The 26,799-nt window shown below is 39.0% G+C and overlaps 1 protein-coding gene across 2 annotated transcripts in view; it reads right to left on the reverse strand.

Annotated features, from left to right (window-relative positions):
- Window positions 1-12,462: 12,462 nt before the first annotated feature.
- LOC127661358 (protein FAM214A-like) overlaps window positions 12,463-26,799 on the reverse strand; it is a 53,482-nt gene continuing 39,145 nt past the window's right edge. Inside the window, exons 2-12 of one of the 2 annotated variants that reach the window (XM_052152007.1) lie at window positions 25,534-25,718; window positions 25,103-25,305; window positions 24,869-24,994; window positions 22,755-24,324; window positions 21,545-21,667; window positions 20,152-20,240; window positions 19,877-19,973; window positions 19,440-19,598; window positions 19,127-19,195; window positions 18,090-18,289; window positions 12,463-17,211 (exon numbers count right to left, since the gene is read on the reverse strand). In XM_052152007.1, coding sequence (XP_052007967.1) covers window positions 17,058-17,211; window positions 18,090-18,289; window positions 19,127-19,195; window positions 19,440-19,598; window positions 19,877-19,973; window positions 20,152-20,240; window positions 21,545-21,667; window positions 22,755-24,324; window positions 24,869-24,994; window positions 25,103-25,305; window positions 25,534-25,718 — 2,975 coding nt within the window. In that variant the 3' untranslated portion in view covers window positions 12,463-17,057. Of the gene's footprint in view, window positions 17,212-18,089; window positions 18,290-19,126; window positions 19,196-19,439; window positions 19,599-19,876; window positions 19,974-20,151; window positions 20,241-21,544; window positions 21,671-22,754; window positions 24,325-24,868; window positions 24,995-25,102; window positions 25,306-25,533; window positions 25,719-26,799 lie in introns of both variants that reach the window. The other variant, XM_052152006.1, reaches the window with a different exon arrangement.

Here is a 26,799-nt window from a genome sequence, read left to right on the forward strand (position 1 = left end):
CCTGAACTTAACCCTATAGAAAATCTATGGGGTATTGTGAAGAGGAAGATACGATATGCCAGACCCAACAATGCAGAAGAGCTGAAGGCCACTATCAGAGCAACCTGGGCTCTCATAACACCCGAGCAGTGCCACAGACTGATCGACTCCATGCCATGCCTCATTGCTGCAGTAATTCAGGCAAAAGGAGCCCCAACTAAGTATTGAGTGCTGTACATGCTCATACTTTTCAGTTGGCCAACATTTCTAAAAATCCTTTTTTTGTACTGGTCTTAAGTAATATTCTAATTTTCAGAGATACTGAATTTGGGATTTTCATTAGTTGTCAGTTTTAATCATCACAATTAAATGAAATAAACATTTGAAATATATCAGTCTGTGTGTAAGGAATGAATATAATATCCAAGTTTCACTTTTTGAATGGAATTGCTGAAATAAATCAACTTTTTGATGATATTCTAATTATCTGACCAGCACCTGTACTATTCACAGTTAGACATGATGACTTTAATCAATGAGTGAAAGTGTCAAATAACAGGACGTTACTGAGATTAAGTGAGTAGTATTCGGCTGGTCATGTGATTGTAACATGTGCGGACCCTCTTCATGTAGAATAAAACAGCTTTTATAAGATTACTGATATGACTGGAGTCTTCATTTTAATGAATTTACTCAAGTCTTCATCTCATGTGAGGGGTTATCATGTTAGACATATACTGCAAAATTTCAATTCAGTTCAAAATACTGAGTGCACTTTTAAGTATTTAACAAATTAAGCTTTTTATGGCCTAAATATTTCACCAGATTAATTTGAATGAGGAATCAGGTTTATTATATTCACATTTTATATATATATATATATATATATATATATATATATATATATATATATATATAAAAATATGCATACAGTGCCTTGCAAATGTATTCAGACCCCTGACCAATTATCTCATTTTACTGAATTACAAATGGTGCAATGAAATTCATTGTTTGATATTTTATTTTAAAACACTGGAACTCAATCAATTATTGTTAGGTGACATTGGTTTTATGTTGGGAAATATAAAAAAAAAAAAAAAACTGAGCCATTCAGGATCGTGTAAGAGATGGCAGAGGGAGTTTTAACACTTGGCATGACTTTTTAAAATGGCATTTATTTTCAAAAGTATGTGTTGCTTGTAGTGGTCTAAACCACAAAACTGGTAATCAGAAGGTCGCTGGTTCGATCCCCACAGCCACCACCACTGTGTCCTTGAGCAAGGCACTTAACTCCAGGTTGCTCCAGGGGGATTGTCCCTGTAATAAGGGCTCTGTAAGTCGCTTTGGATAAAGGGGGGGGAATTTCGTAGATTAATACAGCCTTGGATTGTACAGGCTGCGACACGAATAATCAGGTGTGTGTGGAAGAGATGGCGCTGATGAAACTCTGCTATCAAATCAACAGAACTTTTCCCATGAATTGTTGATTTGAACTGCGTGAACCGAATCGAAGCGCGGACAAGAAGCTGGACTTCATTTCAAATAATGTCAAACGCCTTTTTGACTGTTTCCACATGGTAATGACAAACTCAGTAGAGCAAGGAAACGGATTATCCTCGATCTGGTTGGTGCCAATCGAGAAGTGTTAAATAAATGACCATGTGCTCCAGGATGCCTACAGAGAACGTCAACTCATGGTAACACTTTTATCCAACATCAATAACGCCGTCATCGATGGTAGAAAATAACTATTTATGACTGATTTGTGTTAAAAGGATGTTTTGGTTTATTTAGTTGATCTGTGATTGTTTTTTCATAAAAGTAGATTTGTGTAGTTGATTTATAATCAGTGGAGAATAAACCTAAATTGAAAAAGATTTTCAAATATGGCTACTAAAAGACTTGTTTCAGACGAAGAATTGCAAGATTGTCAACCAGACTTTGAACAAAATCCTTCTGCAAGAACTAGATACGATCATTTGTCAAATATTGAACGGCTACAAACCATAATTGATCATCAGATAGATGTTTTAGGCCATACCTGATTTAAATGCTAGATTAGAGGCTATAATTCAAACGCAGAGATGTGTAAATAATTCTAATAATGACAAAGACTGTGAAAGGTTAAATAATTCGCTAGAGCCATCATCACACCGTACAATGCATGATCTAACCGTTGCAGAGACACAAATATCAGACCCCTCGCACTCTAATGTGTGCAAACGATTAGAAGAGATGATAAAAAAAATATCATGATGAACTGGGGTTCTCAAACCCCAATCTGTGTGAAAGATTAGAAGAAATGATAAAAATGCATGATGATGATGATGATGATAATGTAATGAACAGTTTGAGACAGTACAGTCTGTTGGTGTAAGCAATATTTCTACAGACTGGAGCGCAACCCATGTGAGTTTAAGTCAGAACGATGTTGAAGCATTGGTTAGAAATGGTGGTGTTGTAGACTAATACACAATTGTACCAAAACCGCATTTCAATGTTATAGAGATACACCGAGCTCTAAATCTAAGGGAGTTATCCCTCTATGCACAGAAAATCTGTAAAAAAACTGTAGAAAATACACAAAATCTGTATTGCCGGAGATGGTATTTTCCAGACAGATGGGCAGTGAGGGCAGTTTTATCAACATTTCACTGAGAGGCCCCAGTCTGAAATCTGATGTAAACTGTGTATTATCACATACTAATGACTACAACGAAAACATTTTTGTAGAACAATTTGAAAAAATAATGCAGTGTAAAACGAAAGTGATGGCCGACGACAGTTTGCAATTACACGTATCCATAGCCAGAAGTAAGAATGGTGGTGCTCGTAGGAAGATGGTTAATATAGCACATGATGATGTAATTAGAAGAAAACTAATGCATTTATTCTGTCCTGTCAATATGTCAAACAACCTGTGCTTTTCAATATGCCTAGCATATTTTCTCGACCCACAGATTTCACATGACAACTTAGAAAGATGGGGTAAAATCATTCAGAATTCTGCCGGTTTCACACCTCAGGACAAAATGGGTCTAGGAGACATTGCAAAATTTGAACGTGCATTACATAATTGTCTTTCACAGGTCAAGCGATGGAAAGTTAGAAAAATATAAAACGTCTGATGAATTATTACATGATAAAGAATCTGAAAGCATTTATAGGGTCTGCATATGTGTGCGATTTCTGTTACACAGGGTATGCGAGCAGACTGAATCATGACTATAAATATGTATGCTCCGTTTGCAATGATAGTGAGTGCTACAAGCAACCTAAAAACACAATACACTGTCCGGACTGCTTGCGCTATTGGATTGCACGCTATGCAAGCGAATTCGACAACTTTTTAATACTAGAGTATTTTTGCAATGCAGGGCTCCAACTTAACACCGTAATGCAAGGATGTAGAACCATTTTCATGTATGAGATTTTTAGGCATCGTTTTATTGATTCTTACTCCTTCCTCCACATGGCTCTAAGACGTCTTCTGTGTTAAATTTGCAAAATAAAGAAAAAGGATTCTTTCCTCACCATTTAAACAAACAGGAAAATCAGACTTATATAGGTCCATATCCTGCGAAAAACTACTACGGGTACAACATGACAGATAGTCTTGAGATGAGTATTGAATTGTTAAAGGCAATTGAGAAGGGGTATCTTGTAATGAAGTCTCAGAGGTGTGGCACTTTGCAGAGAGATCGGAAACACTGTTATCCGATTATGTAAAGACCTTTTTGAAGTTTAAACTGGAGGCCTCAGACTATCCCTCTCACGTAGTCACCAAGTCAGACAAAAAAGCCTATATCGATGATTACTTTAAAAAAAGAAGGGGTTAAACTCGATCCTGCAAAGATCTGTCACAACACTGTGCAGAGGTCTATCAACATTGTTGCTGAATTGTCTGTGGGGGCATTTTTCAATAAGGGAGAATCTACCCACTTCTAGGCTTTTGAAAGACCCAGATGACTTTGCTCACGTCATATTTGCCTGTCAGTATGACGTTAAATATTTCACATTTGTGTCTGATGAAATTGCGCTGGTAATTGATGATGGTGCCATGTACAACACACGGGATGTGATTTATATTTCTGGGGGCCTTTACACCAGCACACGCACGGTTAGAATTGTATAGCCTTATGGATAATCTGGGGTACAGATTGCTGTATAGCGACACAGACAGCGTTATCTTTATCTCTAGAGACAGCGATTGGGAACCACCTCTGGGGCCTTATTTAGGAGATCTGACTGATGAAATGGGCAATGATGATTACATCAGAGTTTTGCTCAGGAGGGCCTAAAACATACGGATATCGCACTGCGAAAGGTAAAGTGTGTATGAAAGCAAAGGGTATAACTTTGAATGCCGAAAATTCCATAGCTGTCAACAAGACCAAAGTGTCTAATCTAATGGCTATGTAAAAGCGCATGACACCAGACACATCCTAGCCTACACAGATGACATCTTGAGGAATAAAAAGAACTTCACTTTGCAAAAGTCAGTTGTTAAAAAGTTTCAAGTGCTGTATAATAAAAGGCAGCTATTCCCTGATTATACAACGCTACCATATGGCTACTAATAATTTCAATCACCGCAGTGTGCGGGGGGGTTGATGGTTTTGATTTTAGGCTTCAACATCCTTTTTCATGTGTAATAAGTGGACCTTCAAATTCTGGAAAGTCTTATTTTATAAAAATGTTGTTGGAAAATGCTGTTAATATGATTTGTAAACAATGTTTTCAATCTTTTTAGGTTTATGATTGCTGGCAACCACTGTGTGATGAACTGTATAAAATGTATAACATTAAATTTGTGGAAGGAATACCGCAATCTCTGTTTTATTACCTGTCAATAAAACTAATCTGTTGATAATTGATGACATGATGGAGGCGAGTGGAAACTCTGTGGTGAAGTTATTCACGCAATACGTACACCATAGAAACCTCCGCTATTTATTTTGTGCAGAATTTATTTTTCCAAGGTTAATCCAGCAGAACCATCAGTTTGAATACAAATTATTTAATAAGAATCCTCATGATAACAATCAGATAAATGTATTGGGAAAACAAATGTACCACAGAAATACAAAATATTTTATGGAACGCTATCATGATGCTACCAACCGGCCTTTTGGATACCTCATGATGGACTATAAAGCAAAAACCCCTGAACATTTTCGTCTCAGAACGGGGCTACTTTCAAACCAACCAGTAGTTAACATAAAAAAAAAAACGTGAGTTTGGTAAAATGTCTGCTAGACTATCTAGAAACCTCTTCCTGTTAAAAATGTTATTTAAAGCGACCCCGATGCAAAGGCGTCTTATGCAATCTAGCATCTGACGAGCTCATTTTATCATTGTGTGAGGTCGCGCTTAATGTTCTCTATGGCACAATCCCGCTAACAACCCAGCAACACTGCCGGTTGAAGAGAAGAACCGAAATTAAATGCATAGCCAATAAAAAGATTGGTGTGTCCAGGAAAAAAAAATGCATGATCAACCAGAACTGAGGATTTCTTCCGCTCTTGAGCATAGCAGTCCCCTTTATATCTAGTCTGATAACGTCTAAAGGTTGAAGATGGGAGTATGCTGAGAAGCTGTTTTTAGTTCCTCAAAATCAAATAGATTCTCGGGTATTGGATATCTTAAGTTTATCTTTTCAACAAACCGTGGAAGACGATCTGGATGTCGCTATAAGAAATATTTTGTATAAAGACAATTTGGATACTCATGAGGAGGCCAAGCTTTACACTGCAGTTTTACAAATATTTATAACAATAGTTAAACAGGGTGATCGGGACAGTAACACCTTAACTCTTGCATTACCAGGACCTGATGCATCTCGCAAAGAGCAATCTGTTACCTTTGTTGAAGATGGTGGGGTAAATGATGTTGTTGCTGATGTGTTGAAAAATGTACCATTTTAAAAGTGTGTAAACTGATCCAGTTCGAATTTATACACTCTTCAGACATGGTATGTAGCAGAGCCATGGTTTAGAATATAGTTTTAGCCGATCCAGATGAGTCTCACTTCACAGCTCTCTTTCGCTTTCGTTGCCTAACTGCGGTTTTCTTAGGGGGTTTCTGGTTTTCTTTACCGTTGATCAGTCCAGGTGGTTCAGGTGTTTATGTAACCATTAAACCTGAACCATCTTGAGATTTATTGTTATTAAAGGAATGTGTCAGCATTGGTGACTACATCGCTGACTATGTTTTTAGCAGCATTTTTAAGGTGTGGTCTGACTATGCTGAAACTTCTTTTTAACAACAGAAGAGCCATTCGAAACAAGCCACTGAAAAGACCTCCGAGGCCTGCCCATACATAACGCCTCCGCCCGGCATTCCCTGGCATTCCTCCGCCTGCTTGATTTTTATAATAGTTTACATAATGAGTAGGATCCATTTGGTACGGATTATAATACACCATTTTTAAAGGATCTGTCGTTTCACAGGTCTGAAGTGTAGTTTAACTTTACCGCAAGAAAAGGGCACTTCCCTGTTTCTGTCGTCTTGGAGTTCAATACAAATCTCTCCAATAGAATTTTTATTCACTGACACGTAGTGCACTCGGTCATATGCAACACTGACTATTTCACGATCCGATCCGGTTATATGTACACATCTCAAAAGCGGAGCGTGTGCATCCCCCACAAATTGGTATTCGATGACATCTGTGTACAGGTACATGGTGTAAAATCCTCCATTTATGTCGGCTTGGTGTGGTGCGTACACTGGTGTAAAATTGGTATCGTTGCGTTCATTTCCAGTATGCTCATTTGCAGATTCCAAGGGTTTCTCTGGTATTTCACCAAAAATAATGGCTAGTTTACCGTGGAATGTTAAAGATCTTGCTGGTGGCGCTGTCATGTACACTTTGTTTTTCACATGATCGTAACAGAGACGTACATGTTGAGGTAGCAAAGCATTTATCTCCCTAATTACAAACAAAACTTCATATCCACTTTTCAGATTCATGATCTCAAAATATCTTTTTCTGTCGTTTTATAACCTCTCTGAAGTGGAATTTCCCATCATTATCAGTAATGGTGTACCATGATCTAGGGTAATCAATTTCCGCTAGACCCACCTCCCACTTGCCTTTAAGTTTATTGGTCTGGCTAATCTTGTTCTGTCATTTGAAATTCAGGTTTGCATGGCAATGTGACATAAAACCCTGCTTCATCCATGGCCGTTTACTGCAGAAATGAACTCTGGTGACAAATGTATATTTTTACATGCTTTAAGAGCTCTGTAGATCTACAACATCTTTTTCATTAACCCAACTGTCAAACTTCGGAGGCCATCCCACCCACCGTACGAGCACCATGGTTCTTTTACCATGCTTCTTCTTGTCTAATATCTTTTCCACTTTAAAAGCTTTGTCCTTGTCCACAATTTTTTGTTATGAATCCTCTTCATAAAATTATCAATCGATAACGTCACCATCATAATCCGATAGTTTGTAGACTGGTGGTTGGATACATTCGGTTATAGTGAAGAACTCATCTGTGTAGTTTTGTTCGTACTCCTTGGTAAAAGGCCCCCACATCTTTGATATTCTAACCATGTCGCCGATTTTGTATTTAAATACAGGTGTCTTCTTACACACATTACCATACGAATTGTCATAGTCGATCAGTTCATTTTCTTTGTTGACATCTACAGGCCTCATTTTAATACTTCTGTGATAACTACTGTTGTATCCTTGAATAATGTCTTTCAAAACATTGTAGCGTTTAGAGTTTATAGCTGTTAAATAACGCCACATCCGTCCTTTTAATGTTCTATTAAAGCGTTCAATAACGCTTGCCTTCAATTCACTCCCTGTGCTGAAATGGTAAATGTTGTGCTTTTTAGTTAGTTGTTGGAAATGCTTGTTAAATTCCTTCCCCTTGTCAGTCTGAATTTTCTGAGGAACTCTACCCTCTTGTAGTATTGAATTAAATGCATTGGCCACCGCCATTCCAGTCTTGTTCTTTATACAACGTGCCCATGCATATTTGCTAAACACGTCTATACATGTAAGCAGAAATTTAGTATTGTCATTTTCCATAGAATATATTGACATATCTACCAGGTCCATTTGATACGGTGTATCAATACCATAAACAATGACCCTATTCCTTTTAAAATTATGGCATAGTGGTCCGTGGAGTGTATAAGCATCTTGACCGGCTAAGCAGTCTGAAATTCTTTATCACTTAGCAAATCACCACTTTCCTCTAATACACCACGTTTTAATCTATTCACACCCCCTAAAGACCCAGGGTTTGAAGACCCGTGTAGTACACCTTATGCAGTAGCTCAGTCATGTAATCAGATCAGACACCACGTAAATAATGATACAGTGATTCTATAAGAACACCCTTTTATTTTAAATCAGGGTTAATCACACATTACAATGCATGCTTAAATAGTAAATGAGAAACACCAACATCAAGCAATGTTGAGATATTGTAGGAAGTGAGCACCTGTATCTGCATTTTTGTTAATCAGGTAATTAACCAGAGTATCAACATTTTCAAAAACATATCTAGCACTCTGACCGTTTCTTGACAATAACATCACACACATATACGTTACATATGTACATAAGCATCTTATTATCGCATTCAAACAATGAATTTAGAATGTTTTTAAGCAACGCACAGGGTGAATCATTCTGGCAGGCATAGAGTTGTATCATTTCAGTCCAGTTGTTTGATAGACCCCTGACTATGTCCATGTGCTTTTTTAGACAAATCAGCCGTTTGTTAATATAGGGTTCATTTACAAGCTTGTTTTGTCCAGAACGCTCATCATTAATGATCTTATACATCATATTGGCTGTTTCACATTGAAGACGATGTCTCAGAACAAATTGAAACAGTCCAGTAGCTCCACAGCAGTTACCCATGTTAGCGTCAAAATTTGTAACCAGCCGCACAGCCTTTCCACAGCGTCATAGACAGCCTGTTCACCGCTATCATTCACCAGCTTCTCACGGATTTCTTGCAGTCTCTGTCTGTGTGGCTCCTCTTAATTCACACAACACGCCTTCGACAACTCCATGGATTCTCTGAGGATGCGGTGTCAACCCAAATGGTTTCAAAGCCTGGCCGATGACTTCATTTAACACCGGTTTAAACAGTTTACAGGAAATTTCTTCAAAATGTGTGTAAAGGAAACACGTGTGCTGGATCTGACTGTGTGATCCACTTCACAACCATAGCACAACTCTTAACTTTATGTTGATGAGATAATCTAGAATGACCACTATGACTGCTTTTATAAAATTTAAACACTTTACACCAATAATGCCATCCGTGTCATCTCCCTTAAGAGTCGCTGCATCCGGAAGCGGGCATCCTGATCCGTGAGATGAAATGAACGTTAGATTGTTGTAGCCAAGCTCCATGCAAAACTTGTTGAGCCAATGGCCGATGTCAGGATTCCCTACAGGGGCATCAACCCTTGCTGAAGTAGCCGTGTCATCGGGTGATGCGACAGGCCCAGGAAGGTCTGTAGTAAAGTCTTGAGACATGTTGGTTTGAAATGCAGTCGGTCACCACCAGCTTCTCCCACAACTGCGATGTAGGAGAAGGTTTTGTGTTCAGATGAGACCAAGATAGAGCTTATTGGCCAAAACTCAAAGCGCCATGTGTGGAGGCATAGGAAGTGTTAAGTTTGCACAAGACACACCATCCCTGCAGTGAAGTATGATGGTGGCAGCATTATGTTGTGGGGATGCTTCTCATCAGCAGGGACTGGGCATCTTGTTTGAATTGAAGGAAGAATGGATGGAGCAAAATATAGGGAAAATCTGCAAGAGAACCTGCTTCAGTCTGCTAAAAAACTGAAGCTTGGAGGAAATTCACATTTCAGCATGATAATGATCTCTAGCACAAGGCCAAAGCAACATGGAGTGGCACAAGAACAAAAATATACATGTCCTACAGTGGCCTATTCAAAGTCCTGATCTGAATCCTATTGAGAATATGTGGCACTATTTGAAGATTGCAGTCCACAAGCATCACCCATCCAACCTGAACAACCTGGAGCAAATCTGCCAAGAAGAATGGGCCAAAATCACTTCAGCACTGTGTACAAAGCTGCTACAAATGTACCCCAAAAGGCTTAAAGCAGTTATTGCAGCAAAAGGTGACTTGACCAAATATTAATGTATGGGGGTTGAATACTTATGCAAGCAAGATATATTAATCTTTTTATGACCTAAATATTTCACCAGATTAATTTTAATGAGGAATAAGGTTTACTATATTCACATCATATATATATATATATATCAGGCAGGCAGGCATATACACTCACCTAAAGGATTATTAGGAACACCATACTAACACTGTGTTTGACCCCTTTCGCCTTCAGAACTGCCTTAATTCTACATGGCATTGATTCAACAAGGTGCTGAAAGCATTCTTTAGAAATGTTGGCCCATATTGATAGGATAGCATCTTGCAGTTGATGGAGATTTGTGGGATGCACATCCAGGGCACGAAGCTCCCGTTCCACCACATCCCAAAGATGCTTCATTGGGTTGAGATCTGGTGACTGTGGGGGCCATTTTAGTACAGTGAACTCATTGTCATGTTCAAGAAACCAATTTGAAATGATTCGAGCTTTGTGACATGGTGCATTATCCTGCTGGAAGTAGCCATCAGAGGATGGGTACATGGTGGCCATAAAGGGATGGACATGGTCAGAAACAATGCTCAGGTAGGCCGTGGCATTTACACGATGCCCAATTGGCACTAAGGGGCCTAAAGTGTGCCAAGAAAACATCCCCCACACCATTACACCACCACCACCAGCCTGCACAGTGGTAACAAGGCATGATGGATCCATGTTCTCATTCTGTTTACACCAAATTCTGACTCTACCATCTGAATGTCTCAACAGAAATCGAGACTCATCAGACCAGGCAACATTTTTCCAGTCTTCAACTGTCCAATTTTGGTGAGCTCTTGCAAATTGTAGCCTCTTTTTTCTATTTGTAGTGGAGATGAGTGGTACCCGGTGGGGTCTTCTGCTGTTGTAGCCCATCCGCCTCAAGGTTGTGCGTGTTGTGGCTTCACAAATGCTTTGCTGCATACCTCGGTTGTAACGAGTGGTTATTTCAGGTAAAGTTGCTCTTCTCAAATCAGCCCGTCTGATACCAACAATCATCCCATGGTTGTAATCACTGAGATCACATTTTTCTCAATTCTGATGGTTGATGTGAACTTTAACTGAAGCTCCTGACCCGTATCTGCCTGATTTTATGCACTGCTTTCACACAATTGGCTGATTAGATAATCACATGGATGATTGTTGGTGTCAAACGGGCTGGTTTGAGTATTTCTGTAACTGCTGATCTTCTGGGATTTTCATGCACAACAGTTTCTAGAATTTACTCTGAATGTGGCCAAAAACAAAAAACATCCAGTGAGAGGCAGTTTTGTGGACAGAAGATCAACAGAGAATGACCAGACTGGTTCAAACTAACAAAGTCTACTCTACAAAATAACTCAGATAACCGCTCTGTACAATTGTGATGAGAAGAATATAATCTCAGAATGCAGTTCTGAGATGCAGATTGGAGCTGTTTTGGTGGCACGAGGGGGACCTACACATTATTAGGCAGGTGGTTTTAATGTTGTGGCTGATCAGTGTATTAAAATTGGAGACGCAATATGTACTGATAGGGCACATTTCCATATTTTCTTTGGATGCCCTCACTTTAATTTAGAATGCTTGATTATCAAAATAGTGCGGGCCACAGAGAAACATGGAGGAATAATAAAAAAAAATAAAAAACGATAACCGATAGTTCCAAAAAGTGACTATTGGCACAATTAATTGGTAAAACTGATATATCGGTCTAACTCTAATAAGTACATAATAATTGTTTTATCAATAACTTAATTTATTAATTATAATTTGTTTTATTAAAAACACAATTGATAACAAAAAATAAATACATAAATGAAGCAGATAGCTAACCAATCTTAAAAAGTGTGTTTGTTTGTTTAAAAAATATTCCAGGTGTAATACAAGTTAAGCTCAATCGACAGCATTTGTGGCATAATGTTGATTACTACAAAAATTAATTTAGACTCGTCCGTCCTTTTCTTTAAAAAAAGCTAAAATATGTGTTCCAGTGAGGTACTTACAATGGAAGTCAATGGGGGCCAATCCGTAAACATTTAAATGCTATTTCAATAGTATAACCATAAGACCTAAATAATATATGTGTAGATATGATTTAATTGTAATAAAATCACTTACTAACCTTTTCTGTGTGAAGTTTTATCCAGTTTTACAACTTTGTTACCATGACGATGTAATGTCAACAAACCCTAAAACCCTATAATGAATTTTAACAGAAGAATTAATGCAAGTGCTTTTATAAAATTATAAGCTTCACATTTCTGCCTTTAAAGCCTCAGAAAATTGGCCCATTCACTTCCATTGTAAATGCCTCTCTGTAACACAGATCTGTGCTTTTTTTTTTTTTAGAAAATGCGGGACAAGTGGAAATATTTTTTTTTTTTTGTGGTAATCAACAGCATGCCACAAATGCTGTTGACTGAGCTTAACTTGTATTGAATCCAGAATATTCCTTTAATATGCATAGGCACCAGTGTCAGAAATTATCCTTTTCATTAGAAGGCACTTTTTGTCCACTAGATTTGAAATTCAAGAGCATTTTTTACCTTTACAAAGGTAAAATGTTGATTTTTTTTTTTTTTTTGCCACCAAATTTAGAATTTTAGGGTCTTTTTTTTGTAACTTTCAGAGGGATTTTTGCCCTGAGCCCCGGTTAATGTCAGACCCTGACATGCACAGACAACACCAAGATAAATATTCCATTCATTGTCATTATGTTTTTGGTGAAACAAGAGAGATGAGCTCAATTGTGTCATCAGAAGAATATTCAATTACTGTGACTCATCTGTGATGGGGAGGATGTTTTTTGGATTTACTTTATATCCTCATATAAGATAAATGATCTAATAATTATCCATACTTCCTGGAACATGTTTGATTAATCCTGGGGACAGAAATCAAATCACCATATCACATTTCCTGAACTTTCGTCCAAATATATTGGTCATGTTTGCAAAGGAAGCATGTTTAACACACTTTAACAGACTTTATTGTTAACCAGTCCCGACCTTGTTACTTTAAGAGTCAAACATTCACGTCCTGCACTTTACAAACAAAAAAGTACCTTGAGATTCTTTCCTTGTACCTTGCATTTGAATTACATTCCATGGTACATGAATATGGTCATGATACTGTGCCATCACTGTATAATACCTTTTATAAGGGTTGTTAAAAGTTACAGTGAAGAATTATGACAAAGATTCTGAACTTTTACTTCAATGCATTTTCAAATTGCAAAACACGCCACAAACATTTGAAATCTGATTGTTGTTCTAGGATGATGAAGCAGCTGGTTGTTTAAACAACTACAGCGGTTCTCTGAAAATATTCTAGCGTCTTTAATAGTAATGTTACATAACCTCTACAGTTAACAAATAGATATGCATATCTGTGTTAAACCCTCCAAATCCCAAACAGACATATGTAATGTAAACATGCCTCAAAAAAGTTGGTACAAGCCGGAAATGGCCACACAGTGATATTGGCATGAAATCCATGGCCTGGATTTACCAGAGAAAACTGGTCACATGTTACATAAACGGAGACATCTAGAGGGGGATTACTGTGTTCATGTCACATGTTTTCCATGCAAGAACGACACCGTTACAACGCATGATCTCAATATGTTTGTACAGACATACAATATATCAGCTGAGAATGATGCATGAACTTGTTGCATACACTTCTCATTCTTATGACCTTTATAATCTTGAATTCAGAGTTCTAACTTCTTTTGAGTTTTAACCAGTATATTTCCGCGACTTTACCGTTGCGCATAATTTCTGGAAAATATATTTTTTAAATTATTTTAGAGATATTGTACTCACAAATAGCACTTTAAATAAAATATTTAAGAGCGGAGCATAATAAGAAATTTTATTGATAATTAAAAGTTTGATGACTTTATTAAAGGTGTAGTGTGTAACTTCAGCGCCACCAGTATAAGTAAATGGAATTGCAAAAATAGTGATTGCTTTCAAACAGGTTTCCCATTCTTCCATTATTTAAAGTAAGTATAGTGGCAGGCAGGAGATCTCCAACTGGGGGCGGAATCTCCAAAATAGGGCAACGTTACTCTAGAAGGGGGCGGAAAAGGGGCGTCAATTCCACACACTCTTAGGGTTAGGGGCTCCCTATATCTTTTCTGGTGGTTTGGAGCTCTGCCTGCAGCTATACCTTTCTCCATTATTTGGACCAAAAAAATTGTCCCGCCACAATCTCACATCATTGGTTCAGCCAATATTGCTGTATTAAGCTGGCCAGCATGCTAAAACAATGACTTGACTGAAAGCACCACATGGTTTACACATCTCTGGAGGCCAAACTACAAATGGCGTACTTATAGGGTCTGTTCCAAAACTTAGTGAGCTGCCTTGCTGTCTCCTGGCTACATAGGCAGCTGTGTTCTGTGACAGCATTCTCCCTGAAATGATGCCTCATAAGAGAGCAATTTGATACACTCTACCTAGGAGGCAGCTCCACACATAATTCAAATAACAGTGCTCGCACAGTGCATGCAAGACTCGACTCGCAACTGATTTCAATGACGAGATACTCTAATGAGCATAAATACATAAATACATAGTACATGCACATTTTGTGTAAAACAGTCCGTTTTCTTTTATATACAAAAATGTAATGATACTTTTCAGTATTAAGTGGATTAGAAGTATATTTATAATGAAAATTTCTCTCACTTCGTCCGCCATCTTGGATATTTTTTCCATCGAGCTCAACTCTGGAATCACCTACACGGGGAAGTTTACATCCAATGATGGGTGCTTCTCAAACGGAAGGCTGCAGCCTAGTTTGGCTAGATATCTTGGCCGCCATGTCATCAAGCACCATTAAACGCCGACTCAATTGTGACTCTTGGAATGCAGCCTCGTTTTGCCCACAATCCCCAGCATATGCACACTTATTAGACAGTCTCATTCTAGTGCTGAATGCTGAGGAGCATAACCTACAGCTTCAGAAAAACTGGCTTAGGAAGGACAAAGGCTGCAGCCTTTTGACTGAGAAGCACCCATACCATAGAATTTGCAAAGTGGCGGGAGTTCCAATCTGCCAGCAAAGATATAGATAGCCCCTAACTTAACCCTTTCCCTAACCTTAACCGTGAGCGGAAGTGACACCCCATTTTGTGGAGTAGGCGCAACATCCCTCTGGAGTAACCTCACCCACAACTACAATAACTCCACCCTCTTTTGGAGATTCTGCCATCATTTGGAGATCTCTGGCCTGCAGCTATACCTACTTGTAGAATTTGGCCAAACTGAGATCATAATGTGATAAATGGTCTGCACTTATATAGCACTTTTATTTAACCATGGCAGTTACCAAAGCGCTTCACACTGCATCTCATTCACCTATTCACACACACACTCACACACCAATAACGGCACCTTTATTTAACCTTGGCGGTTACCAAAGCGATTCACACTGCGTCTCATTCGTCCATTCACACACACACTCAAACACCAATGAAGGCAGAGCTGCCATCCAATGCGCTAGTCTGCCATTGGGAGCAACTCGAGGTTCAGTGTCTTGCCCGAGGACACCAGCATGTGGAGTCATGTGGGCTGGGAATCGAACCGCTAACCCTGTGATTAGCGGACAACCTGCTCTACCACCTGAGCCATTAATGCACATTTGCCTTGTGTGAAACTCTAGAAAATCCAACTCTGCCTAGCACATAAACTTTTGAGTGAATGTTGAGATATCGAGTGTTTACATTTAGGTTTTCTTATGTGCAAATAAAAAATATAAATAGTTGGATGGAAACCCAGATATACATACAATCTCTTTAAACCAGATCTAGACAAGTGGTGCTGGGGAGGAGAAGGGTTTCAGAGAGAAAACTCTTGTAGCTCGCTGCAGTGAAATCGGCTTTACTGCAAATGACCGAGGCAATTTAAGTGTTTGAAAAAGAGAGAGTAAGCAAGTTGACTGGCTAAATATTACATGTCAAAGGACCTATCAGCTGCTTTATGCAAGCCATGTAGAGTTTCATGTCTGAACTTCAAGTAATTTTTCTCTGCATATTAAGCTGGGATAGGAGAAAGTACTTTAACAACCAAAATTTACACACTTCAGCAATAATTTTCCTGACTGGTTTAGTCGACTGTTTCATGTCCAGGCCTTCCGATCACATTTTTAACATTCCCTGATATTTCCAGGTTTTCCATGACTGTGCGTACCATGTGAATGGTTGGTTCTATTTTGTAAATTGTTGAAAATGGAAAACCAAAGACATGCATGTTTACAGAATATTTTATAGATATAATATATCATTATTTTATTTAATATCTGAATTTGAAAGACAAAAATACATTGTATGATTGAAACATATTTTTGCACTACGTCAATGTTTTGCGCAACAGGCATCACATGTGCAGTAAATTAAATTCAATTTAAATATTAAATAACTGAAGAAAAAAAAAAAGGAAATATGTAAACACTAAGCTAGTAAGATATTTGTTTTTCTATTGCAACATTTCCAATTAAAGATGTTTGGTAACAGTACAAAGAAAGAAATCCTTGAACAAAACAAAATGTTGTTCCAGTTGTGGTGGAAAACACAGTGCTCTTCAAACATCCTTTGCAGTTATTTATTTAATAGTCTTTTCTTAAAAAAATGGTCCATGGATATAGTTTTCTCGAACCATGCCGAAAATCTGGCAATAAGCTTGCAACTAAATCAAAATTCTCAACCATCTGTTGTTTTAAACCTAATACCATTTGAACAGATGATTTAATTGTGAGTATTTTTTTAAGGAAAGGGGCATTAATGTTAATAGTCCTTTCATGAATGTGTGTGTGCACAAGTGAGTGGGTGTCTCTATTTTTAATTTACATACAGGCAGATGAACGATTCTGATTTAGTAAGGCCCCTATGCTGCATTAAGAATGGACTAGTTTAGATTAGATTAGCATCTTGGAGAGAAAGGGGGATCGGCAGGTGACTCTGTAAAAGACTTGAGCTCGTAGGCAGCACCACTGTCCACTTCCATGGATTTACGGGAGAAAAGGAGCCGGATGTCCCGATGGAGGTAGATCTTTCCAGATTTGGAGCTCTGAAACCTGACATAGACAAACAGAAAACACAGGACAAGAGAGAGAGAATAGGCTAAATAAATAAATAAATAATTTTAACATTTTTATTAAAATACTTTTTCTGAAGAAAGCTAAAAATAAATGATGATAAATGCCAAAATATTGAATTCCATGGATCAATATTTACTGCAAGTACTGTTAGTAATACTTTATTTAGTATAGTGGATCAAAATGACAATTTTCACACAAAAAAAAAAAAGTTCCAATATCCTTTTAGAAACTTTCCTCTTTATATCTTCATTTTTAAGGCCCTATATGATTAAATCCTAAAGATATGGGGTAATTGCTTGAAAGCAATTAGATTACAGTAACTAATTACTTTGTAATCATATTACACCCAACCCTGATCATCATGAAATGACCCTCCCCTCGAGGTTATTGCGCCCGGGTGTAAACGGTGATGTGTCTCACCCATCCACATGTGACTGGATCACCCAAAACTAATCTTAATATAAGGTAGGGGTAAACAGAGCCAATGATACAACATACTATCTTAGTTATGAGCTCTCACAATCGTCAACTTGGATGTCATAATTTAAAATGATATTTAGAATGATATTGCAGTGCAAGAATAAAAAGTATACTGCTTATTCATTAAATTCCACAAAGTGACTTTTGGGGTATGGTTCAAATAAGTATACAAATTAATATAGGCATGTTGGTTGCAACAAATTAAAAGTATAATGGGCTGGATGTGGCCAGCTGCTTGATGAGTAAGTGTGGTCTCGACCAACAGCTTCATGATCCTTTGATACTCTACTGGGCTACTAACCCCAATACTTCTCAATTAATATAAATACTGCCGCAAGCACTCAGTGTGACCTGCATCATGACACAGTACTGACCTCAGGTGGACGAGGTAGCGGAGGGTTCGTCCTTGCCCCAGCACGGGCTTCTTTTTGTTGTTCTGTCCATTGAACTCGCGTTTGACGGGGACTGAGAAGGTTCTCTGCCGCAGGAATGTCTGATGGCTGGCGGGCATTTCCCTCAGATTGTACATCACCACAAACATCTTAACCACCGTCTTATTAGGGTTAAATAAGGTCTGACACACACAGAGAGAGACAAAACAAGAGCCGATCATCAAAGCTACACAACCCACAATAGAAAACACACACAAATCCAGACATGTTTAGAGCCGCAGTCAGTAAACATTTCATCCAAAAGAGATGTTAATAATCTCAGTGGGCGGGAAAACCATCAAAACCTCTAAAATATCTACTAAAGTTTACCATACAGTGCTCTGAGAATTCATTAAAAACAAGGAATCAGAGTGATCCTATAACAACAAAGACATCAAAGGAATTCAAAGTAAGTAATCTTGACTTGTGCCTCAGGACCAGCGTTCAAAATTAGAAATGTGCTACAAATTTTGCTAGAACGCTTCTATAATTTCTTCTGCAACAAATGTGTTTTATTATGAGCTATGAAGTTGTAATTTTTTGTGGTAGGACTTATGATCTAGGCAGATGGTTTGTCCAAACTAATCTCCTGTTATTTTAGAAAGTATTGCAGCTACACTTTTAAAATAGTAAGTATCCTTACTAAACCCACAATTGTTGCCTCAGGAAACAAAAAAGATTCCTGAGGCAAAAAAAGTATTTGAAAAAAAAAGACATTCAATAAAGAAATGTTTTGGATGTCAGGTCTTGCATTTCCTCTCTATCACCAGTAGAGGGCATATATCTCCAAGCAACAGCAAGTGAAGAGTACAGTGTTTATGTTGACAATCTCCTTTGTTCTCACAGTGCTTTGTCTCATGATTATTACACTCCCTCACGTGCATTTGCAGTTATTACTCATTTTAAAACGCGTGCTAGGCCCATGACCTATACTTTATAAGCAGATAAAGAATGCATTTGACAAAATGAATCATTCTTACCACTTGAATGGTTCCTGAAGGAGGTACACGATATCCCCTCTTACCGAGAGACTCCAAATTTATGACACCCTGAAGAGACCCATTCAAATTCAGTCAAGGTAAATGCAATAAAGGTAATGCTTTAATTCGTCTTTAGTAACAGTACTGACACCTTCATAATTTAATGTTGTACTGTTTCTCTTCATCAAAAGAAACAAAAAGTAACAAAATACTCTTGAAAATCATTCTAATACTACCTGAGGAACTTTAAATAATGTAACATCCATCACAACCACAGAAACAGAATATATGAGACACAGGACATTCTCATTACCATGTAGGGGGAAGGTGCATTATCATCAGAGACGCTGTAGAAAGACACGTCCACAGGTAATGTCATGTGACTGGGGCAGAATGTTCCGCTGGCGCCCACCTCAGCAGTGAAACCCTCAACATTACCCAATGGCTCCAAACGATAGTTCAGGACACACTCCTACAGACACACAATAAGATATAATTCATGTAAAGAAGTATAAACCTTCTGTTAATACTTCTCTTGTTTTCCTGTATACACAATTATCTATCTATCTATCTATCTATCTATCTATCTATCTATCTATCTATCTATCTATCTATCTATCAGTCTTTTATGCATTATGAATTGCACATATATTTAGTCTATACATTCTTTTCAGATAGGAAAAACTCTATGAATCTTTTAGGGCTGATAGTGTGTGTTTGTGTGTGATTATTTGCTGATTGTTTGTGTACCTCAAAGTTTCCCAAAAGGCTGAGGCTGGCGGGTGGAGCGCTGGCACTAAGGATCTGCTGCTGAGACTCATCACAGTCTTGTGATCTTTTTAAAACCCTGCAAACACACACACATGGTTCTGTCAGCCATTTTGGCTTGTCTGTAGCTTTAGTTCTAGAGTTTGAGTGCACAGCAGATGGCAGTGTATGTAGAAAAGCCTCTACAAAGGAAATGGTACTGTGATATGGAACAATGCCACTAAAGCAGGAAATTAAGATAGGACAGAAGGTCATACCTCTTATTGGCAGCCCATGGCACACCTTTGCAATGAATCACAGACGTGTCTAAATCAAAATATCCTGTCTGAGATTTTCTTTGAGGAACCTGTGGGGGAAAAAGTGGAAGTGAGTAAACACATTTACATCTTTGTTTTTCACTCTCAAAATATGATGGATGAAATAAACTACATGTGACCATTTGCACAACGTTAATGTTAAATCTTACACTATTTATAGAAGTTCTCCCTTTAAAAAAAGTGAAATGGTTGAAAAATACTATGGAACTAAATTATTACAATATTCATGTGCCATAGTAATTACTTCATACCATGGTACAATCCCGTTTTACAGACACATATCATGATAGTACCATGTTTTTTTTGGACATCTACCACGGTACTGCGCTTACAAAAAGAAAGTTCCCTCACAGTACAAAAATACAATGTCAGTACCATTATATGGGTCTAAACAACCAAGGTAATACCATAGTATGTGTCCATAAAAGATGGTAGTTCCATGATACACGTCCAATAATACATGGTAGTGCCATGATATGCATCTAAAAAACCATGGTAATAGCATGACACGTGTCCAAAAAACATGGTAGTACAATGGTATGTGTCCAAAAAACATAGTTGTGCCACGGTACCCATCCAAAACAACTATAGCCGTATCTATCCAAAATAAAAATAACAACAACATGGTAGTACCATGGTATGTGTCAAAAAAAACATGGTACTGCCACAGTATAATTTCTAAGTATTAATAATAAAAAATAAAATAAACCTGGAGGTATCATGGTACATGTTCAAGGTAGTGCCATCATGGTACATGTTCAAGGTATTTTTTGGTTTGTGTCAGTCCTGGTCTTTATTTAGTCTGTTCATAAAATGCTGATATAAGCATTTACATCATTTGTAACATTTAATGATAAAACTAAGTGATAATAAAATCCAAATGTATCTCTAGAAAACATGAGAAGCACTCTTGTGGAGTAGAACAACCAGACTCCCACACTAGTGCTTGAGTCATACCGCACAAATCTAGTCCACAGAGTGAAGCCGCCATATGTATCATTTAAAAACACTTATAGCCCAATCACTGAGAGTGTTAGAGGAAACTATTAATAAAAACTGAAGATATAGAGAGGAAGTGCCTTTATTTTGGCCCCTGACACTTCATTAGCGTGTCATCAGGGAGGCCCAAACCACATAAACTCTACAAAGGCAGGATGTTGATACTGAATACCCTGAGTCTGGACAGCATTTGAGACCAATAAGAAGTGATTCAGATGTGAGTGTAGATGAGTCACAGACACACACATAGACTCTGGGGCCCTTTCAATAATTGAGCAGTTGCTGTGCTCAAGTCTCTGTGTTGGGAGGGCCACTGAGGGAACTGTGCTCTTACAGGGCTAGAGAGGAGAGGCAGGCCTGTGCAGGGGTGGAAAGCTTTCGTTGCCGTTCCGTCTATGGAGTGACGATTCTGTTTCTTCCATTTACTGCGTGGCTTCAGAGGGAAGGGGGGATATCTCTGCTTTTAGAGGGGTAATAGAGAAGAGAAAGAACATTAAAAGTATATCAAAGTAAAGGCTAGGGAATTGTTTTTCCACTTGCCACGCTTGGTTTTCAAAGTATACTCGTTTGACTGGGAGCCTATACGGACACATTTGACTTAGCATGAGCCCTACGACTGCTATGTGATTCTATTTTAGTACAGTCTATGTGCAGACAACACAAACAGACATGGACTCCAAGAAGTTTATTATTCTCTATTAACCATTCATTCGCCTGCATGAATTCAAGTGAAATACTCCCGAGTCATTGAAGTACTGTCCACGTATCTACAAATACTGCGCTGCACACGGACAGTACTGCAGCGTGTACTGTGCTGATGACAAAACTTGTATCATGCACATCATGTGGAAAACCAAAGTATACTTTGGCCTTTAACCATTGGGTTTCAAATAAATAATTTCCAAACAACCTGGACAAAAGTCATGTCAACTGACTGGAGGCAACTTGAATTCATGCATGAGAATGGTTATTAGAGAATAAAAAACGTCTTGGATCAGATTAGGTGTAAATAGTTTATGAAAAATGTTCGTCTTAACCAGGCTTGACATGACAAGTCCAGTGACAAGCAATTTGCAAGTCCACACTGAGACCGAAAATGCTAATCGACACAACACAATCACAGTCAATCAAAACAAATCTGATGTTTCATTTATAACTATATATAGAATTGAGAGTGTGGAGTGTACTTTTGGACCAATGAGATTTCACCGTGGCCAAGGCTATCCTGAAGTCCTCTTTGTCAATTGTCACATCTGGTAGTGTTTTAGAAGTAGTCTTACTTACAGAAACCATGCAAGGAAGTAAAATTGAGCTTCAAATCATGGTCGCACTGATTGCATGACAAGGTTCACTTGCATTTTATGGATTAACAGACATATATCCTTCAAAATATCTTTGTTTGTGTTCCGTAGAATAAGAAAGTCGAGTAGGAGTTTGAGATGTCAAAAGCGTGAGTACATGATGAGAGAATTGTCATTTTTGGGTGGACTATTTCTTTAAGGCTAAAAATTTGATTGGAAGGTAAGAGAGACATATCTATTCACCATATAACTGCTTGGGGTAGGACCAACGGAAGGACTGGGGGTGCTGTGGATAAGGTTGGCAGGTGTTCTAGAGAGAGATGCCCAAGGCACCTGGTTCTCATCCTTCTCAGGACAGGTGGACCCAACCTGGACATGCTTCTCTGATACTTTCTCTTCAATTGACTCTTGTGTCTTGAAAGGCTGGAAGTATCCAGTCAGTGTCAGCCCATTCTCCTGATAAGAGTTTGTGTGGTCTTTCAAAGAGGTCCAGGACTCACTTTTAGTGTTCTGTTTGTCGTTACTTGTCGTTAACGGCTGTGATTTTTTGAGGCTGAGCTCTTCAAGTATTGGGATGGCCACATGTAGTGGTCTACAAGAACAGTCTTGCTGGCTATTACTAGAGTCAGGAGATTGACAACATTTTGTTTTTGGAGAATTATGAGGCTTTGTGCTTCCCTGGCCATTGGCTATGCTTGAGGACTCATTGCTTGATGGCGAAACAAAGCCGTTTGAATGGGCACCATGGCTTGTGCCTACCTGTTCGGTTTGAGTGGACTTTAATTTATAGGTGACATTTAGGAGACTGTAGGACTGTTGAAGTCTCTCCTGAATCAACCTTGAGATATCCTGAACGGCGTCTGCAATCATTGAACCTTCAGCAGACTGGTCACTTAGTACCAGACGCTTACGAGTTGACAGTTTTGGGGAAGTTTTTGATTCGTTTTCCACTTGGTCTAGACGCTTTCTGCTTCTAGGGCTTAAGGGGGTGTCATAGAGAGAAGACCGGCTCCTCTCTGTGTTTTCTGGGCCAGTTCCATTATGAGTTTGAGGAACAGGTAAAAGGGACTCTTTGGATTTCTTCATGCGCTCCTTGTCCTGCAAGGAGCTCCAGGGTGCTTTGTGTCCTGGCGGTTCGTGAGAAGTGAAGAGGGCATCAGGGAGATGAGGAGCTGTAGGATCACAGAAATTTAGCCGCTGAGCAATGCGAGCGATGACTTCCTGCCTCTCCTGGAGTAGGGAGCCAATGAGGGGGTTGGTTTCACCTGAGAGGAAGCTGGGACTCGGGCTGGGGATTGCTAAAGTGTCGGTGAGGGACAGTGATTTGAAAGCACGAACTGGTGACAACATGTTTGATGTCTTAGGGCTCTCGGCACCATTAGTACACAAGCTGTACTGTTCTGTGGGAGGGGCTTCCACACCTCCATTCAGCCGAGAGTACAACCATTTCACGGCTTTTCCTGGTGGGTGAGGGGATTCTGGGCGAGGGGGACATTTACGGATGTTTAGAGGGCTGTGGGGAGGTTGAGAAGGGTGTAGAGGCCTGGAGAAAAGTGGAGACCCTGGCAGACGGAGGGAACTGTGGTTCTCTCCAGCATGGTTGCTCCTCTCACCACGCTCCAGGCCTCTTTTGCCCAGGAAAGCTAGACCTGAGTGGATACTACATTTCAGTATGGGGTATTTGGGCTGGCGGGGCAAAGACTGAACCAGCACTTTGAGAGCAACACTGTGAGATATGTTTGGGATAGGGAAGGCATGTTCAGAGGGAGTCTGCGAGAAGTTCCATATCAGTTCCTCATCAGCTGCACTTATTCTGCAAAACACAGCAAAAAATGTTGATCACCAAAAGGGATCAGCAAACACCATAAAAGAGCTATAAGAATACAAAAATACACACATGGAAACACAAAGACACACATCTCCAAACAACTATCTATGTTCCAAAATCTAGTGAGCTACATACCTAGACAAAAATGTAAGTCCTCATAAGCATGTTTCTAACACAAAGTCTGTTCCAAAGTCTAGTGACATGCTAATGTCACACACTATTGGAATCAGTTGCAAGTTTCTCCTGCACTTCACGTGAGGAGTGCTATTTGTGGAGTTGCTGCCTATGTACAGTGTTCCAAATTAGTCACTTACGTGGTTCTATTTAAGCTAGGATGCTACCTTAGAAGGTAGCTGCCTACCTAGATAGTTGCCAGCAAGGCAGTTTAATAGGTTTTGGGCCTACCAACAGAGCTATTAATGTACACCTCTAATACAGTTCTTGATTTGTTGTGGCTAATTTAACATCATTAGGGTCATCAATATTTCTTATCTTTGAAACAAAACCCTGCATGTGTAGCATGTGCTACCTGTAAAGGATGTTTCTGGGTACGAGTCCATGAGAAGCACTCAGCCATGCGCTGAGCTGTGAGAAAAAGACATAGGATCGTACAGCCAAAAGCAGGGTTTTCTCCTCAATAAAGCGATCTCCACTCCTGAAATAACAAAAACAAACTTAGTAAAAATTGTCACTACACTTGTGTGAAAGAAAGTGTTCACAATGCAAAGTATTAGTAGTACTTTATGTGAAGAGTATGTCTTACTTTCGGGGCACTGGTTGTAATGTCCATCTCTCCAGTAAGAGTGCATCTTGCTTTATTGCTGGGTCATTTAGGTCTGTCCCGTCTGTGGTAGGGCCTTCATCGCTATAGCAACAGTCAGGAAGAAGCATCACCTCAATCATGATGGGGATGTAATTGCGCCATAGCAACATGACCTCTGACCTTGTTCTCCTTGCCTGACGACACTATATTAGAAAGAAGATAACGTTTTTATTCAACTTTTTATACCGTTTACTGTATTATATGGTAACTTTGAAAATTTTCAGGAGGAAAAACAACACAAATATCATGCACTAAATCAACAACCCTTAATTCAATAAGGATGCTCCAAGTCATTTTAAACACAACTATCGGCATTGATGTAGCTTAAGTGGATGGATTATAAAGGTGTGGAGGAAAAAGGTGTAACCTACCTGTGGTATTTTGTCACTACACTCATGTTTGGTGAGGACAGGCATAGCTGACTGGGCAGGTGGGCAGTGAAGCCCTTCGGTCCGACCCTTTATGGAACATTCTGGAGTCCGCCCTTCTGTGATCAGGAGCGTCAGAAACACGAGGAACTCCTCAGCATCATACTCGAAGAACTCCTCGGCTGCTTCTAAAAAGACAAAAACAAAGACATGTTTCAAACCAAGTGGGGAAGATGGCCCAGGTTGTGTGTTGGCAGTCACCCTTGTTACCTCTGCTACCGGTTCTGTCTAGTATAGTGTTTGTTCAATCACATAGTTTGTTCCCATCTGGTTTATGATCATCAAAGCCTAATTAATATCAGATCATCTGTTGGCTTTATAAAAAGCCAAGTATAGATGCAATGGACTAAAAATTACTAAAATGTTTTAAGTAAAAATCAGACTCCAGTTGTGTTTTAGACCAGCTCATTAGGGTAACAAATGATCTCTTTTTAAATGTAGATTCTGGTAGTTGTGTGCATTAATTTTATTGGATCTCAACACAGCTTTTGACACGACTGATCATGCTGTTAGACCGGCTCAACCAGTGTGTTGGTATTCATGGTACGTCATGGCCCTAAGGTGGTTTATGCCAAAGTATACTATGGGTGTCCTCGTTGCAGATTGCTCCACGCACAATATGTGATGCAAATTGCCTCATCAGCACAGCTATGTGGCTTGACCACGCGCCGCCTAGATTTTCTTAACCCGCGCACATGGTCCTCAGTTCTGGGTGTCGCTGACGCATGCACCGGCTATTTAATGTAGTAAAAGAGTATCACAAAAAGTTGTAGTGGGCATGCGTCAAACGCGTTCATATGTGCCCACGGTCAGAATAGTATAATCACAAAAGCAACGCAATCGACCAGGCGTATATCTGGGCCTTGACTTGCAAGATAGAACTTTCTCTGCTAGAATTGGAAAATTCTCTTCATCTTCAGCATCAACTACATATGGTTCCACAAGGTAAAATTTTGGGACCAGTTTTATTTCTGCTTTCACGAGGCACAGTATAACAAAACATGGCATTTCTTGTCATTGTTATGCTGATGATAATCCAATATATCTGCCTTTGAAGTCCGGTGATGACCCCTCTTTTAAAATCACTTTTTGAGTGTCTGCATGATGTTAAAAGTTGGAGGGCTAAAAACTTTCTGCATTTAAATAAGAATCCAATTATTTTCGGTCTAAATGTATGTGCACTGGATATTAATAAGCCCCCTGTCTGTT

The sequence above is a fragment of the Xyrauchen texanus genome, chromosome 21, assembly GCF_025860055.1.
Source record: "Xyrauchen texanus isolate HMW12.3.18 chromosome 21, RBS_HiC_50CHRs, whole genome shotgun sequence".
Taxonomy (NCBI): domain Eukaryota; kingdom Metazoa; phylum Chordata; class Actinopteri; order Cypriniformes; family Catostomidae; genus Xyrauchen; species Xyrauchen texanus.